Here is a 15,997-nt window from a genome sequence, read left to right as displayed (position 1 = left end):
GGGACACATTCTGATTCCAGGGCAGAGAAAATGACGCCAAGGCCCCCACTTTCAAAACAGGTGCCAAACCACCTTTGTCTGTGAGCTGGTGGGAGGGGAAGCCACAGGGTGAAACCCAAGGCGGACTCACCTCTCTCAGCAACTGCACCCCTTTCGGCCCGTCCTGCTGCTGCTGGGCCACGGTGACCCCCAAGACCAGCGTGTGCACAACACAGGAGACCACAGAGATGACGACAATGGGACTGAGGCCGAGGGGCAGCGTGATGAAGAAGGAGAAGACAAAGAAGGTCTGCCAACCCACTGTGTCGCTGGCCGCGTGGGCGTGGGCAAAGTTCAGTCCCAAGTAGGAGAAGACCTGGGCCGTTATCAGCAGCCACAGCAGGTAGGGCACCACTTTCCGGGTGACCCGGTTCGGGAGCAGCCCCTTTTTGCAGAGCAGGAAGAGGAGGACATCCAACAGCAGCCCGACGCCGGCCACCACGAGGGCAGCCAGCTTGTCGCTGGAGAAGACCACGGCGCACATGACCACCCCATAGCAGTCGAAGAGGGCCGCGAATATCACCAGCACCAGCAGGGTCTCGTGGCGCTGCCTCTTGAAGTAGGTCTGGTACAGGTTCTCCAAGGACTCGGGCACAAAGGTCAGCCGCATGAAGCGAGGCAGGCAGAGGCAGGACCCCGAGTTCCGCACGGAGATTTCATGGGTCCGGCCCACCCCGCGGTCGGGGTCCGAGGGCAGGCTGACGGAGTACTCGGCGGAGTACTCGGCGGAGTACTCGGGGTCGGAGAAGCCCTGGTTCCTCCGCATTCTGACGGGCGTCTGCTTCTACTCCTGGCCCAGTGAACCCGGAACAGGAGGGGCTCTGGAACGGACCACCTACCGGGCTCTCTGGGGCCGGGGGCGGGCGGGGGGCCGGCCGCCGCGGGCAGCAACGCAGCGCGGGTCTCCGGGGCGCAGGCAGGCCATCTGGAACTTAAAGGGCACGGTGAGTAGAAGCACCCCTCCCTGCCGGCCTGTGCTTTCCCCATCACCTCCACCTACCCCTCACAGAAGAGCCACTGCGGCCAGAGGCTCGCGAACCAGGGCCTTCCCCGGCCGTGTGCGTGCTCCCGCCGCCACTGACCACACACACTGACCACACACACTTGGTCTTGTCCACCCAAACGCTGTGTCCTGTCTCTGGCTCGCCGAAGGGCCTGGCCGCTTTCCATCCTTCGCACCCCGGCCTCGCCCGGCACCGTCTCTTCTCTCCCAGTCCCTGACCCTCACCCAACCCTCCTCCAGGCCGACGCCTGAGAAGCTGAGGACACAACGTGCCCGAGAGAAGCCGGAGTCCTCCCGGGGATTCCTGAATCTTCCTTCTGTTTACTTCCTCCTCCCACCCAGCCCGTGGAGACTCGGGCCCCCCACCTCGGGGCATTGTGCGCCCTCCGGAAGGCCGGCCCCCGCGCTTACCTGGGAGGGAACTCGGGAGCCTCGTGGTGCGGGCCGGTCCCCGCTCGGCTGCGGGGCAGGAGGCTCAGCGCGCCCGGCGGCTGCTCCCCGCGAAGCCGCGCCGCCCCGCCAGCGCCAGGGCCCCCGGCCGCAGCGACTCCCCCGCCGTCAGGCCGGGATGCGGCCGGGGGAGGCGCAGGGCTGCCTCTCCGTAGCCACAGCGCCCGGCCGCAGGAGGAAGGAGGAGGCGACAGGGACCGGAAAATTCGGGGTGCCCGCCCCTGGGGAGCGCGGCTCGCCGGCCGGTGTGCGCGGCGCGGCCGACCCCTCCCTCTCGCCCCCGCAGTGGTCTCCGGGGCGGCGTCCGGGCTACAGGCGCACCCGGGGCCCTCCCCGGCGGGGGCGCGGGCCGAGACCGGGGAAGCCCGCCAGCATCCTCCGATGCCCGCGCGCCGAGCGGAGCCGACCGAGTCCGTGCGCGGCGCGCCGCACTGTGAGTCCCTTCGCGGCGCCGGCGGCTCGGGGGCCACGCGCGCTCCAGGCCCCGGGAGGCGGGCGGCGCCCCTCCTCCCCTCCCTCCCCCCCTCCCTCCCTCCCTCCCCGCAGTCGCCGCCCTCTCGGCGAGCGCGTCCCGGAGTTGGGGAGGGTTGGGGGCGAGGCACCCCGCTCCAGGCCCCGGACCCGCGCGCGGAAGGGGGAGAAGGGCGAGGAGCCGCGCAGGGCGAGAGTTGGAGGGGCCCCGGTGGGCCTGCGCTCCGGCACCCCGCGGCTGGTTGGAGGCGACTGCTGCGTGGTGGGCGGCGGGCGCAGAGGATGGGCAAATCAGCGCCTTCTCCCGGCAGGCCCGCTCTGGGAGGAGAAAAGCCGGGTGCGCGCCCTCCCGCAGGTGAGGCGCACTTGGGGCCACCCTGTCGTCCCCTCCTCCGCTGCGGCTTCCTTCCGGGCGCGTAGAGGCCCGGGCAGAGGTTTCGGGACCTCTCCCGGGCGGGGCGCGCGGGACCTGTGTCCCCGCCCACCCTGGCAGCCCTAACGCCCGAGCGCGGGGCCTGAGGTTTCCGCAGAGGAGCCAGCAGTTGAACCCTGTTCCTGAAGCACCAGGTAGGAGTGGCCCCGTAGGCACGTGTAACTGAAAGTGACTTTAAAAAGATCTCCGGTGCACAATCCAACTGCCTGAGATGTGTTTGCAGTTACAAACTCTCCTTAAAAACGCAAATGCTCCATTGCATGGATAAGCCTATCAGTCTCTTACCCCTTAGTATAAATTACTTTCTCTGGATTTGACAGAACACCAGATCAACCACTGGTTTTAGGAATTTACATAAAGGGGGAGGAAATAGATGGGTTGTTTTGGAACAAAAGCATGTAGGAGGGGTACGGGATTGCTGAGGACAGCTAGCCACAATAGGGGATGGGCTTCCCTGGGGAGAGCAGAAGAAATGGGTCAAGAGAAGAGAGAAATTCCACCACCCAAGTCCTGGGTGGAGATGCCTCCTGGAGCTCCTGAGTGTCATCCATGACAATCCTTTCCAGAACCTCAGGTGTCAACTCACATCCCACAGGGAATGAATAGATTCATTGGAGAATTGATCCTATCGCAGATGTTTCTTTCAGTCCCTCATACTGATTTTGAAAAGCTGCCAACCTCAGCCCAAACTGTCATGGCTTTGATTCCAAAGGTGGGGATCTAAATGTCAGGCCTAGAAGGAGGGTAATTTGAATTAAACAGCACTTTTCCCCATTGTTATAATTTGTTTGGTCCAAACGTTTATTTTGAATTGTTCCATGATGTTAAAGGAGACATGACTTTTATGCTTAACAAAGGGGCATTTGTTAATGAAAGGACAAAAGCGGATAAATATGTTTGGGCCTGCTTTGGCACAAGGGACATCCACTTTGTACCCTATGTTGTGAGCCATCCTCCCTGTCTTGGCACACACGTCAACCCTTAGAGTTCTGTGGGGCTCCCCACTTGGTCAGGCCTGCCCAGCTCCTGGGCTCTGTGGGTTCCCTGCTGGGTCTTCTGCCACCACCCATGCCCTAGTCTCTCCTCCCTACCCACCCTGTGAAGGAAAGGGTCCCACACAAAGATACCCCTGGTAAAAATGCCAATTCCCTGCCCTTCCTGCCCTGACGGCTGGCGTCACTACTTCACTCTCTGCCCTTCCCCAATCCTCCTCTCTGCTATGGGCACCCGTGCAGCAAACATGCACTGAGAGCACACAGTGGATACCCAGCCTGGCCAGGCATCAGGGAAGACCACCCAATGTCTGCCCTCAGCACACCTGCCAGCTCTGCCAGGGCACCAGGGCCACCAACAAGACAGACCCTCAGCTGTGCACAGGTGGCAGTAAGAGGGTACCTGAAATAGGGCCTTTCAGAACTGGAGGGAAAGATCTGATCCTCCTGGATCCTCCTCACTGTGGCCACGCAGCAGCCTACCCGTCTGTCCCTTCGTACCTGCCCCTAAAGAAAGGAGAGTCTGTGAGACGGGACTTTTCAGGGACTTTGCTTCACCTTTGTGCTTACACCTTATGTCTCCCTGTTTAGCCCCAAAGGATGGCTGGTTAGTGAATGACGGGTAAGATTCTCCATGGGGGGAATGACCTAAGCCAGACACAATCACGTGGGGACCATCTGGAGAACTCGAGGGGTCAATAGAGGTGGGCACAGCCCTAATAGAGGAGGAACCCATCTTCCCCTGTCTGAGAGCCTCTGCCTCTGTGGCTGCATTCCTTCCCACAGCCTGCAGGGGAAGTGACTCAGTGATGTGCTCTCCATCTATTCATATGCACAAAGGTTTTGTCCCGTGGGGAGGTACATATATCCTGAGACTTATGGTTCTGGCTACCTGCAGGCAAGAGTGATTGGTTTGAATCAGTTTCCTAGTATAATGTGTGAGATTCACAGATCTTGAGATTAACAAACTTCCTCACCTAACTAATAAAAGCTATGTGCTTGCCCGATTCAGGGCTCAGTCCTTGAAGCTGGAGGCCCTTGGCCCCGATTGCACTCTATTCTTGGCTACTGTATTTCTTAACCCTGTGCTGCCTTCCTCGCTTCCCACCACTTTTGTCATGCAGGACGTGACACCTCACAACATCTCAACAGCAGGAAAGCACCCACAGCACATGCCCATCCCTACTCTGCGTTCTGGGTTGTGGGCACAGCACTTCCCCGTGGATGTGAGAAACCTCAAGGGACAGTTGCAAACCTCCCTGGGAACCAGAGGCTGCAGAGTGAATATTCCAGAGCAAGAGAGCTGCTCAAGGGCCTGCCCACGGAGGAGATCAGGGAAAACACAACTAGTCAGAGACAGGCAGCTAAGCTTGAAAGCCTCACAGGTCTCCCTCACAGCTGCTTCCCTAGTACCTGCCACTTACTGGGTACTCCACACCGCCATTGAATGAATGGATGACTTCCCTTAGAAGAAATGGCACTCTGTAAGCTCATTGTCTGTCCCTAATGGAACCAAGAGGCCTTACTAATTGATGCTGAAAATGTCCTGGTCTGGGGACAATTAAAAAGGACCACACTCAAGTGAAAAGGGTGGGAGGTGCCTTCAGCTTCCAAGCTGTAGAGTTTGTATTGTATTGTGCATCACTGCCATACATTGTTTTTGTTATCAAAAGATACAGTCAACCTGTGTTTAAAACACATGCACACACCCGTGCAACCCAAGAGCATGAAGGTGCTTCGTGGGTGACTTGCCTGTGACATGTGTCCCATGGTGAGGACAGAATCACAGGCTTGGTTAGAAGCTGGAAGGGTGTACGAAGCCCACCCTATCCCAGGACCCACCTGGATAGGATACTTCTTCGCTGAAGGCATCTTTTGTTTGTGTGGTTTGAGACTAGAGATGATCGCTGAGCATGAACTGTAATTGGATAAACAAGAGTGGTTTGGCCCCCTGGGGAAATGTGGTGGCTCATGAATCCAGCAAACAATAGACCAGAGCTGAACCCCGGTGTCCTAGGGAAAGAGAAGTGGGAGGAGAGAAGGAAGATCATTATCTCCCCTGGTGCAGGGGTGGGGAGGGCCAGAAGAGCCCACTTTGGGGCCTTGGCTGAAAGCAGAACCTGAGACAGGGACCCGAGTGCAGGTGGTTTAATTGGGCAACTGGTTCCTGGGGGAAGGCCGGAAAGAGGATAGATATGAGTGCGTGAGGAAGCAGTCACTGCCGTGGGCAGTGGGGTTCCATTTCTCTGAGACGGTCTGAGGAGCTGTGCAGAAGGCACCTCAGAATGTCCCACTAGGGGATAGAAGGGAGCATTCCTCCACCTGTTTCCCTCCCCCATTGGTTAAGGTTTAGCTGTTGGGAATTTCACTCCCAAGTACTTCCAGGGCTATGCAAGCCTCAGGGAGGCGGAGCGGTGGGTGCCTGGGCAGGAAACAAGAGACACAGTGCAGAGAGGCAAGCTGCTTCCCAGGTGTGCCTGCAGCGATGATAGAGTAGACAGGTAGGCCAAAAGGATGTGGCACATGTCCTATACAAGGCCCAGAGCCTTCATCAACTCCAGCCAGCTCATGTCACCTGGAGGAGGGAGGCATGTGGTACCAGAGAAGGAGCTGGGTCTCACTAGTCAAAGGCTCAGTTTTGTGCCCTGACCTTGATGTACCATGGGACCTCAGACAAATTATTCAACCTCTCCAAAACTCAGTGTCCTTGCGGTGTGATGTGGCACTAGCCCTCAGATAGGGTTCATTGGGAAGAAGAACGGATTAATGGGAACCCAAATGGTTGGCAAGTCTCCACACAATAATTCAAGTGGGAGTTACTGTCCATCTCACAGCTGGATCCCTGAGCAGCTCTGGCCACTTCTGTTCTAGTGTGACCTGCACAGGGCCAGGCTGGGGTGCCATCTCCCTCGGGCCCTCTCTGTGGTCACATCTGGGAACCTCTCAATTCCCCTGCCACTTTCCTGTCTGATGGCATCAGCCTGTGACTTCTTTGTCTATCTCTGTCCATCTCTGTGCCTCTTGGTGTTTCTGCCTTCATGTTAGGGTCTTCCTGATACTGCCTCTGCCTCTGTCATTTGTTGGACCACTGTGCGTTTGTGTGTGTGTAAGCATGTGAGTGTGAGGAGGGGCATGTGTGTGTATGTGTGAGAGTACATGTGAGTGTGTGATCTGTGTGTGACTGAGCATTTGTGCAATGCGTATGATCAGAGTGCTTGTGAGTAATCATGTGTGCAGTGTGTGAGCATGTGTGATGAGTGTTAGTGAGCCTGTGCACACACACAGCACAGCCTCAGGGCCCTCCCTGGCTCCTGCCTCCCCTCCGCCTCCCCATCTCCAGCTGTTCCGCCCGTCTGCACAGCCACGTGCCCTGCCCACTGCCCTCAGGCACTTTCAGTGCCTCCAGCAGGTGGAGCTAAGACAGCACAGGGAAGACCTGGGCTGGGTGGGTTTCTCCATCTGTCCCCTTCTCCAGCCAATCTCCTGCAGAGCAGGAGCAGGTCTCCTGGTCCCTGCAGCCCAGCGTTTAAAACAGACGAACTATTCCACAACCTGCCATTGGACTAATGTCAATTAAAGCTAACCACATGTCAGTTTTCATGCACTGGGTCTGAGCCTCCTGAGGGATGGTAAAGACAGTGCCAGCAGCGCTCACTTCCTGTGGGATCCTGCCTTCCAGGCACCGTGGGTTGTGTTCTCTCCTTTAGTTCTATGCGGTAAGTACTATTAATGTCCCAGTTTTACAGGTAAGGGAAAAAATGGGCTCCCGACCCCATGGCTAGGACTCTTCCAGAAGGAGGGCTCTGACCACACACAAGTCCAGCTCGAGCAGGAATCCTCAGGAAACTTCCTCTGGTCAGTTACTCTTTCTCAAACCAAGCGGACACTGCAGTCTCAGGCTCGAGGCCTAATCTGTAGCCAGAGGAAGCCTGGAGAACAGTGGCTCCCGGGATTTCAGAGCTGAAAGAGACTCTAAACCTTATTCTGCTGCCGCCCAGATGGGGAAGTTGTGGCCCAGACAGATCACAGTTGGGGAGGGAAAGACACATACCCATGAGCATGAAGCAACTTGTGAATGCTGAGTAATCCTGAGGCCTCTATGGAAATGTCACATTTCCAAAAGCACTCAAGCCAGGGCCCCTCCGGGAAGAGGCACCATAGAAATATGTGCAAACAAGCCTCTCCCCAGCCTGCTGGGGATGAGAAGGAGCAGGAAAAGATTTTAGAACAACAAGAGATGGCTAGAGAAGGCCCAGGCCAGGAAGAGATGGGAGCCTCCACCTCCACAGTCCCTCTCGCTGGTGGAAAGTCACCAATACCCAGAAGAGCGAGGCTAAGAGACCCCTGGGGGTGTCAGGCTGGAGGAGCTTAGAAAAGGGCAGAGCAAAGCCCTCAATGCCGAAGAACAAGCTACGATCCCAGTAGCTGCTCCTCTCCACCTCCCTCCATCTCAGGAATCAGGAATCACCCTGGAACCTGCCCTTCCTCTCACCTCCCCCAGCCCATTATCTACGCCCCCCCCCCAACAAGAGCTTCTTTAAAAATCTGGTCACTAGCTGTCCCTGCCCCAGAGTAAGAGGACTGCCTACCTCCCCATGTGCTAAGGGATTAAATAAGATAATACTTGTAAAGTGCTCAGATGTCACCTTCCCTCCGAAGGAGTCCTCAAGGAACGTTAGTCATTTTTTACTTAGAGGTATGTAGTGGGTTGAATGGTGGCCCCCCCAAAAAAATAGATCCATGTCTAAATCCCCTGGAACCTGTAAGTTGATTTTATTTGGAAAAAGAGTCTTTGCAGATGTAATAAAGTTATGGATCTTGAGATGAGATCATCCTGGAAAACCTGGGTGGCCCTCAATCCAATGACAAGCATCCTTAGGAGAAACAGACACAGAGGAGAATGTGATGTGAAGATGCAGGCAAAGGTTGGAAGGATGTGGCCACAAGCCAGGGAACACCTGGAGCCACCAAAAGCTGGAAGAAGCGAGGAGAGATTCTCCTCTTGAACCTCCAGAGGGGGAATGGCCCTGCTGACCATCTTGATTCTGAACTTTAGGTCTCCAGAACTGTGAGAGAATACATTTCTGTTGCTTTCAGCCACGCAGTTTGTGGTAATTTGTTATGCTAGCCGTAGGAACCTGAGACAGGATCCAAATGCACTTTTTCTATACTTATATTTAACACTTGCTAGGATTTGTTGTAATTTTACATGGCTGTCCCACCTGCTAGACTTTGAGCCCAGAGTCAAGACCTTTATTCACCTACATACCTGAAATGCCAGTCCCCGATACATTCTCAATAAACTTCATTGAATTAAAATACAAATCTATGGGGCCCTCTTCTCCAACCATGGATCTTCTTCAGTTAGGATCACATACCCCCAGGGTACCCCAAGATATGGCAGCAGAAGGCAAAAACCACAGAACGCACCTTCTAGTTATTCACAGACTTCAATTTCACTTGAAGTGATTCCCCCACCCTTGGAATCAAGTTGACTGATTTAAGTGGTAAGTCACCAACCGCTGTTTTTATTGTGAAACCATAGAGGATTGATCGTGGTGTGAAAGCACAAATTTCTGTCTGTTTTAAGGTACAAGACAAGACTGCAAGAATACGACACAGTGGTGATCTCTGTGGATCATACCTCCAGGTCTCCTGAAGGGCTCCTTCTCCACATCTGCAGGATGCTGGAGATGCCCCAGTTCCACGCCCACACTCCGATCTGCCTTGCTGCTGCCCCTGCCCCCTTCTCCCCAAGCCATGCCAAACTCCACACAGTTCTGGCACACTTTTCATGCCCTGGTTACTTTTTTTTTTGTCAAAATAGGCATTTATTTTTATTTTTTAAAAGATTTTTATTAAAAATATAGCTAACATGCAATATTATATTAGCGTCAGGGGTACACCATAGTTCTTCAACATTTATACACCTAAAGAAGTGACCACAGTGATAAGTCCAGCAACCATCTGACACCGTGCCACGCTATCACAATGTTATTGACTATATTCCCCATGCTGTGCATTACATCCTCCTGTGTTATTTGTTTTATATCTGGAAATTTGGACCTCTTATTTCCCTTCACCTTTTCCCTCTTTTAAAATTTTTCAATTACAGTTGACATTCAATATTGTTTTATATTAATTTTAGGTGTACAGCACAGTGGTTAGACATTTATATAATTTAGGAAGTGATCCCCCTGACTACTACCCACCTGGCACTATACATAGTTATTACCACATCATTGACTATATTCCCGATGCTATACATCCCCATGACTATTTTGTAACTACCAATTTGTACTTCTTAATCCCTTCACCTTTTTCACCCTGCCCCCAACACCCTCCCATCTCTCACCCCAACAAATCTAATATCCATCTGACACCATACATAGTTATTGCAATATTACTGACGATACTCTTTATGCCATACCAGACATCCCCATGACTGCTTTGTAACAACCAATTTGTACTCCTTAATCCCTTCAGCTTTTTCACTCATCCCCAAACCCCCTCCCATCTGACAACCATCAAAATATTCTCTGTATCTATGAGTTTGTTTCTGTTTTGTTTATGTATTTTGTTCTTTAGATTCCACATATAAGTGAAATCTCATTGCATCTGTCTTTCTCTGTCTGACACTCCACTCAGCACAGTTCCCTCCAGGTCCATCCATGCTGCTACAGATGGCTGAGCAATATTCTATTGTATATATGTACCGCCTCCTCTTTATCCATTCATCCATCGAAGGACACCCAGGCTGCCTCCACATCTTGGCCATTGTAAACAGTGCTGCAATGAACATATGAATGCACATATACCCACAAAGTAGTATTTTGGATTTCTTTGGCTAAGTATCCTGAAGTGGGAATACTGGGTCCTTCATTGTCTCTTCTTATAGCCTTTGTTTTAAAGTCTATGTTGTCTGGTATAAGTTTTGCTACCCCAGCTTTTTTTTTTTTTTTTTTTTGCTTCCATTTTCATGAAATATCTTTTTCCATCCTTTTACTTTCAATCTGAAGTGAGTCTCTTGCAGGCAGCATATGTAAGGGCTTTGTTTTCTTATCCATTCAGCTCGCCTATGTCTTTTGATTGTAGCATTTAATTCATTTACATTGAAAGTAATTGTATATAGATATGTAGCTATTACCATTTTATTATTCATAATTTTTATTTTCTTTTTTCATCTCAAAGAAGTCCCCCTAACATTCCTTGTAATGTTGGTTTGGTGGTGATGAATTCCTTTAGCTTTTTTTCATCTGGGAAACTCTCTATTTGTCCTTCAATTTTAAATGACAGCCTTGCTGGGTAGAGTAGTCAAGGTTGTATGTCCTTCCTTTTCATCATGTCAAATATTTTGTGCCAATCCCTCCTGGCCTGCAAAGTTTCTGTGGAGAAATCAGCTGACAGTTTTTTGAGAGCTCCCTTATAAGTTACAAGTTGCCTTTCTCTTTCTGCTTTTAGGATTCTCTCATTATCTTTAACCTTTGCCATTTTAATTATAATGTGTCTAGGTATGGGCCTGTTTGGGTTCATCTTGTTTGGGGCTCTTTGCTCTTCCTGGACTTGTACGTCTATTTCCTTTGCCAGGTTAGGAACGTTTTCAGTCATTATTTCTTCGAATACAATCTCAATCTCTTGCTTTCTCTCTTCTCCTTCTGGGATCCCTATGATGCAAATGTTATTACACTTGATGTTGTTCCAGCGGTCTCTTAAACTCTCCTCATTTTTTTGGATTGTTTGTTTGTTTTCCTGTTTCAATTGGGTGTTTTCTGCTTGTCTTCCAAAATTGCTGTCTTCAAAATCGCTGATTCAATCCTCTGTTTCATCTAGTCTGCTGATGATTCCTTCTAGTATGTTTTTCATTTCAGTTACTGTCTTCTTCACTTCTGACTGGTTCTTTTTTTATGGTTTCTATGTCCTTTTTATGCTTGCTATCGCTTTGTTGAAGTTTTCACTAAGTTCTTTGAGCATCCTTATAACCATTGTTTTGAACTCTGTCTCTGGCATGTTGCTTACCTCCATTTTGTTTAGTTCTTTTACTGGATTTTTCTCCTGTTCTTTCATTTGGGACACATTTCTTTGTTTCCTCATTTTGACTGCCTCTCTGTGTTTGTTTCTATGTATTAGGTAGATCTGCTATGTATCCCAGTCTTAGTTGGGTGGCCTTATGTAGTACGTGCCCTGTGGGGCCCAGTGGCAGAGTCTCCCTTGTCCTCTGCTCTCAGTGCTCCAGGAGTGTTCTTTGTGTGGGTTGTGTGTGCCCTCCTGTTATAGTTGAGCCTTGATTGCTGTTGGCATGTCAGTAGGTGAGATTACCCTTAGGCTGACTGGTTGTGGGGTTTGGCCACATCCATAGCTTACAGGTTGCTGTGCGGGGGAATTACCCCTCTGAGTGGGATTTGCCCCAGTAGGCTTGGTGCCTAATGAGACCACCCTTTTGTGTGCCACTTGTGAGGCTAATTGGGTGGTGTTACTGATGTGGTCTGAAGCCAACCTCCAAGTATGTTGATTCTGGGGTCTCTTGGGAGGGGCTCTGGTGCAGACTCACTGCCTGTGACTGTTCAGGGACTACCGGCTAGGAGCTGCAAAACGATCTGTGGTTGTTCACTGCCTGTGCTAAACCTGGAGGCCCATGGGAGAGGCTACACTACTCATCAAGCATGTCTGCCACCAATAACAGGCCTGGTGTAGCTCTGCAAAAAGCCAGGACACCCCAAGCCCTGCTGCCACCTGCTGGCTCCCTTAAGGTTCAGCTGCTAATATAGTCTCCATGGGTATGCGAGTTGGGTGAGGCAGGGAGTCACTAGAGTAGAAGAGTTGTGGTCACCAGGTTAATGTAAATTCTGGTTTGCTGCCAGTTCTGAGCCTGGAGCTACTTAACAAAAGTCTCAGAGCACACTGAGGCCACCTGGGATTTGTCGGACTTCGATAGTTTTCCAAGAAAACTTATGTGCTCACAGAGAAAGTGCCTCTGGCATGGGGGGGGGGGCACATGGAGGGAGCTGGGTGGAGCAGGGTCCCAATAAGTCAGCAGGGCAGAGCCCCTGAGCTCACCAGGCCAATCAGATTAAGATTTGGCTGTAGTGGGGGTGGGCTTAACACAGGAAATATCGTGCCTGCCTGCTGGCTGCACGGGAGCAGGACCTCCTCACACAGGGAAAATGCCGACTGTCCTTCAGCCTTCCTCCCTACCAAGTCACACACCTCAGTCTGCACCCCCGCTTGTCTCCAACACCTCCTGAGTCATCATCCTTCTGCCAGAGCCCAAGGTGAGTGCATGCGAGTGAGTCTGTGCACAGGCCATTTAAAAGGACGTCTGGGTTTCCCGTAGACTTTCATCCCACTTGGAAGGTTGGAATCCCCACTGTTTTTCACAGCCAGATGTTGTAGGAACTCCTCTTCCCAGCACCAATACTCCAGGCTGGGGAGCCTGGAGTGGGAGGCTGGGTTGGGGGGGAGGAATTTCCACAGCTGAGATCGCTCTCCTAATTCTGAACTGCTGCATAGAGATTTGGGGCCTGTTCCGTGTCTCCACCCCTCCTACCAGTCTCGACATGGCTTCTTTATATTTTCAGTCAGAGGACCTCTGTTCAGCTAATCTCCAGGTTGATTGTTCTATAATTTAGTTGTAATTCAGGGCTGGCCCGGTGGCTCAGGTGGTTGGAATGCTGTGCTCCTAACACTGAGGTTAGATTCCCACATAGGCCAGTGAGCTGCATCCTCTACAGCTAAGACTGTGAACAACAGCTCTCCCTGGCGCTGGGCTGCCGTGGGCTGCTGTGGGGACAAAGCCCCAAAAAAACAGTTTCCAGGCTCTCGACCTCACATAGAAAGGTGCTGGCTCGGGTAGTAAATGGCCATCAACTGTGATCAGATGGCCAGCAGCTGTTGCTAGTTGGCTGTCAGCTGTAACCCGTAAGCCATTGGCCACTAATATAACAGCTGTGGCTATGCTAGCAGAAAGGAATGGGGGCTAGCAAGAAGATGGTGGCTGGCAAGCGCGGACTGCTGTTAGGCAGATTATGTAGATCCTGCTTCCTGTGTCTCCAGCCCAGCCTCCAGCGAGAATATATTGGTTTGACTCCCCTAGTTATGGCTCCATGGGTGTTCCTTTTTGGCCTTACCGTGTCCTGCGTTCTTATGTGGGGAGCGGGACCAGAGACCCCCGCAGGCCGCCCTGCCAGACACCCTGCACGACAGCTGCCGTGTGCTGCTGTGTGCTGCTGCGGGCTGCTGTGTGCTGCCATGTGCTACCAGAAGCGACCAGTGGCTGGCAGCCAGTGTGAGCAGCCATGGGCTGCTGAGTGCTGCTGTGGGCTACCCTGTGCTGCCGTGAGTGGCCGGCGGCCAGTGTGAGTGGCCAGCGGGCAGCGCGAGTGGCCAGCAGCCAGTGAGAGCTGCCGTGAGCTGCTGTGAGCAGCTGACACTCGACCGGCGACAGACTGCCTTGGGGGGAGGTGTGTGTGCAAGGCTCATAATACCAGCATGGGCCAGGGAGCTGTGTCCTACACAACTAGACTGAGAAACAACAGCTTGAACTGGAGTGGGGGGGTGGAGGCAGGAAAAGGGGAAATTTAGTTGTAATTTTAATGTGTTCACAGAAGGATGCAGGCACAGTGTTTATTTACTCCGCCATTTTGGATCTCTCTGCCCTGGTCACTTTGCTATGCTATTTCCTCTGCCTATCCCTCCTTCGTCGACCTGACAACCTACTACTGATCCTCAGAGTCCCCCTTCCCATGTCACCTGCTCTCTGAGATCCTCTCTGATCCCCAGGCAGGGGCGGCCTCTTGGGAACTTGCTGTGAGGACAGCCTATCTGTCTCCCACCTGGATGAGACCCTCCAAGATGGACATTGTCTTCTAGTCCATCCCCTCACCCTGCTTTATATTTCTTCATAGTGTGTTCTGCCTGAAATGATAGTGCATACTTATTTGTTTTATAAATCTTGTTTCTTCCCCCACAGAATGTGAGTTTCTTTGGAGAAAGGACCCTGTCTTTGTTTTTTCAACTGCTGATTCCCCTGTTATTAGCACCAAGTTGGCCTACAATAAGTGTATTCCTTTCTATAGCTGGCATAACAAATTACCACAGACATAGTGTCTAAACTACAAATTCATCATCTTACAGTTCTGGAGATCAGAAATCCAAAATAGGTCTCACTGGGCTAAAAAACCACAGCATTGGTAGGGCTCGTTCTTTTTTGAAGATTCTTGGGGAGAATCTATTTCCTTACCTTCTCCAGCTTTTAGAGGCCACCCTCATCCCTTGGTTCAGGGCCCACTGCCTCCATCTTCAAAACAGCAATGTTATATTTCTGGCCATTCATCCATAACCATGTCTCCCTCTGACCACAGCCAGGAAAGGTTTTCTAATTTTAAAGACCCATGTGATTAGATTGGACCCACATGGATAATCTCCCCAACTCAAGGTCCTTAATCACATTTGCAAAATCCCTTTTGCCATGTAAGGCAACAAATTCACAGTTTCTGGAGAATAGGATGAGGACAATTTGGAGGTGCATTGTTCTGCCTAACACAGTGGGTTCCTGATATGATATCCAGGCAGAGCTGATTAGAGCCAGGACACATGTTAGTTAACTCCTCCCATACACATCTTTCCTAGATGTTTCTAAATCTCAATGCTGCACTAAATGGCACTAGCAGGTTAAACCCAGAGATTGTAAGCTTCTTAAAAGTCTGTGAAAAGGTGCTTTTCTGAGAGGAAAGAGGCTCTTGAAATCTCATATGCGAGAAAGCTGTAGAAGGATCATTCCCTCCGGCACTTTCCCTCCCCCTTCCATGTTACCTAATCCTCATTAACGGGAGAGGCCCATTGTTCCAGCAAGGCTGGTTGGGAACAAGAGGACACGTGGAGTTAGCACAAGAATGTTTGCCTGAGGTTCACAGGGTTCATTCCAAGACTCTCCTCCAAACCCCCTTTTTTGCTGCCATTGGCATTACCTCTGAGAAGCATAATTCAAACTGTTTTACTTCCTCAAAAATGTCTATGGTTTTCTACCTCCTTCAGATTCAATTCTAAAATTCTTAGTGTCCAGAATATTCCTTGGTTAGCCAACTTACTTATCTTAGATAATCTTTCACAATAGTCCTATGGTGTAAATACAATCTTTATGTCCATTTCGCAGATGAGAAAACTGAGACTAGGTTCATAACTTGCCCAAGGTTTTAGAGCTGCAGTGAAGAGCACTGCCCAAGTGTATACCCATACACCTGACCCCAGGGCTTGATACCTAGACACTGTGCGACTCGACCTGCCCAGTCTCATTGCTGGAGGAATGACAGACTGGATAGCTTGCCCCTCTGCTTACATAGGTGTCTAGTTAGCACTGGACCACAGGTGTCGGTGGGTCAGAGGAACGCAAAGCAGGAGTGAGCAGTAACAGAGGGAGGCTGGGCCTGTCTTAAGGGTATGTCTGTTTAATCCAGAGTCATCCTCTCCAGCCTGGGAAGTGGAAAGGGTTGAGGGGTGGAGAACAAGACAGCAGATCCACAATAGGGCAACACCCAAGGGGAGGCCTGTAGCCTGGCCAGGAAGGACTCAGGCCAGCCTGATTTGCATTCTGCTGACCCATTTTCATATCTTAAA

The 15,997-nt window shown here is 51.7% G+C and overlaps 1 protein-coding gene across 2 annotated transcripts in view; it reads right to left on the bottom strand.

Annotated features, from left to right (window-relative positions):
• Positions 1-970, bottom strand: part of ADCY3 (adenylate cyclase 3) — a 72,106-nt gene extending 71,136 nt beyond the window's left edge. For both annotated transcript variants that reach the window (XM_081068991.1, XM_081068992.1), the window contains exon 1: positions 131-970. In XM_081068991.1, the coding sequence (XP_080925117.1) occupies positions 131-805 (675 nt within the window). In that variant the 5' untranslated portion in view covers positions 806-970. The remainder of the gene's footprint in view (positions 1-130) is intronic.
• Between the last annotated feature and the right edge of the window lie 15,027 nt (positions 971-15,997).

Source organism: Rhinolophus hipposideros (genome assembly GCF_964194185.1).
Source record: "Rhinolophus hipposideros genome assembly, chromosome: 12".
NCBI lineage: Eukaryota > Metazoa > Chordata > Mammalia > Chiroptera > Rhinolophidae > Rhinolophus > Rhinolophus hipposideros.
This window is presented reverse-complemented; position numbering and strand designations above follow the sequence as displayed.